This window comes from Sinocyclocheilus grahami, unplaced genomic scaffold (assembly GCF_001515645.1).
Source record: "Sinocyclocheilus grahami isolate Dianchi unplaced genomic scaffold, SAMN03320097.WGS_v1.1 scaffold16023.1, whole genome shotgun sequence".
Taxonomy (NCBI): Eukaryota; Metazoa; Chordata; class Actinopteri; order Cypriniformes; family Cyprinidae; genus Sinocyclocheilus; species Sinocyclocheilus grahami.
The window spans coordinates 2,057-3,204 of record NW_015515968.1 but is presented as its reverse complement, the minus strand read 5'-3'; the positions used below and the strand labels follow the sequence as shown (position 1 = coordinate 3,204).

General features: G+C 38.0%; 1 protein-coding gene across 1 annotated transcript in view; it reads left to right on the top strand.

The window, feature by feature from the left end:
* Positions 1 to 17: 17 nt before the first annotated feature.
* LOC107579265 (zinc metalloproteinase nas-14-like) overlaps positions 18 to 1,148 on the top strand; it is a gene marked incomplete at its 3' end in the record, with an annotated part of 2,455 nt that continues 1,324 nt past the window's right edge. The window contains exons 1-3 of the mRNA XM_016265108.1: positions 18 to 93; positions 267 to 381; positions 547 to 719. Coding sequence (XP_016120594.1) covers positions 302 to 381; positions 547 to 719 — 253 coding nt within the window. The remainder of the gene's footprint in view (positions 94 to 266; positions 382 to 546; positions 720 to 1,148) is intronic.

The following is a 1,148-nucleotide window of genomic DNA, read 5'->3' as shown; positions in this document are numbered from 1 at the left end:
TTTTTTTTAAGACCGATAGGAATGCAGTGAGTGAGCTATGGGCCAAGTTGGATGGAAGTTTGTCAGTGCCTTATGAAATTGATTCTGTTATTGGTGAGTTTCTGCATGTTTGGTGGTATGTTTTCTGCAGATATTACCCTATAGTGTGCTCTAGCAGTATAGTCACAATTTCAATGGTTGGCTCTGTATGATGTGTGTTTAAGTAATAACAGGTGAAGATGCATTGATATTCAGAGAATTTGTTTGTTTCTGTAAATGGTCTTCAGAGGGCAGGACTAAGGACATTCTTAATGCCTTTAATATGATCTCCAAGAAGACCTGCGTCAGATTCCGTCCACATACTAATGAAACTGACTTTTTGCACTTTGAATTGGGAAATGGGTGAGTCACAGATTTTAGTTTGACTAGAAAAAAAACAAACCTCATTTATAGGGAGTTTAATTCATTGTCTTTGTCAGGACACTTTCACTGTATATTTCCATCTTGGAAGAAGTCTGAAAAATGTTCCATCTATTGTCGTCTAATCTAGTTTGCTGTTTCCTAAAGGTGTGCGTCTTACGTCGGATGTAAGGGGGGTGAGCAGCCTCTTCTGATTGGGCCAAAATGTAAAGTTGGGAACATCTGCCACGAGATCCTTCATGCCCTCGGCTTTCACCACGAGCATTCCCGCTATGACCGTGGTGATCATATCACTATACTTAAAGGAAACATTGCCTCTGGTACAGTATGCATACCATTACATTAATTCAGCATTTCAGCACAGTTTAATTGCCAATGGAATTCCTGTCATAATTTATAAAACTAAAGGGCTCAAAGTGGAGTCCTCTAAAATCACATTCTATAGATGCACTGAAATTCAAATGGGAATTTCAGATTTCCAGTAGCATTTTATTTGATTCGAAGATACCTTTTTGATCCCATTGGGGTTGGTTCCCAATTATACTTTTATTACGTTAGCGTTAAAGGGATAGTTCACCCAAAAATTAAGATTACCCTATGGTTTACTCACCCTCACACCATCCTATAGGTGTATATGACTTTCTTCTTTCAGACAAATACTATCGGAGTCGTATTTTAAAAATGTCGCAGCTTTATAATGGCAGTGAATAGGGGTTGAGATTTTCAAGCAAAATAAAGTGCATCTATTT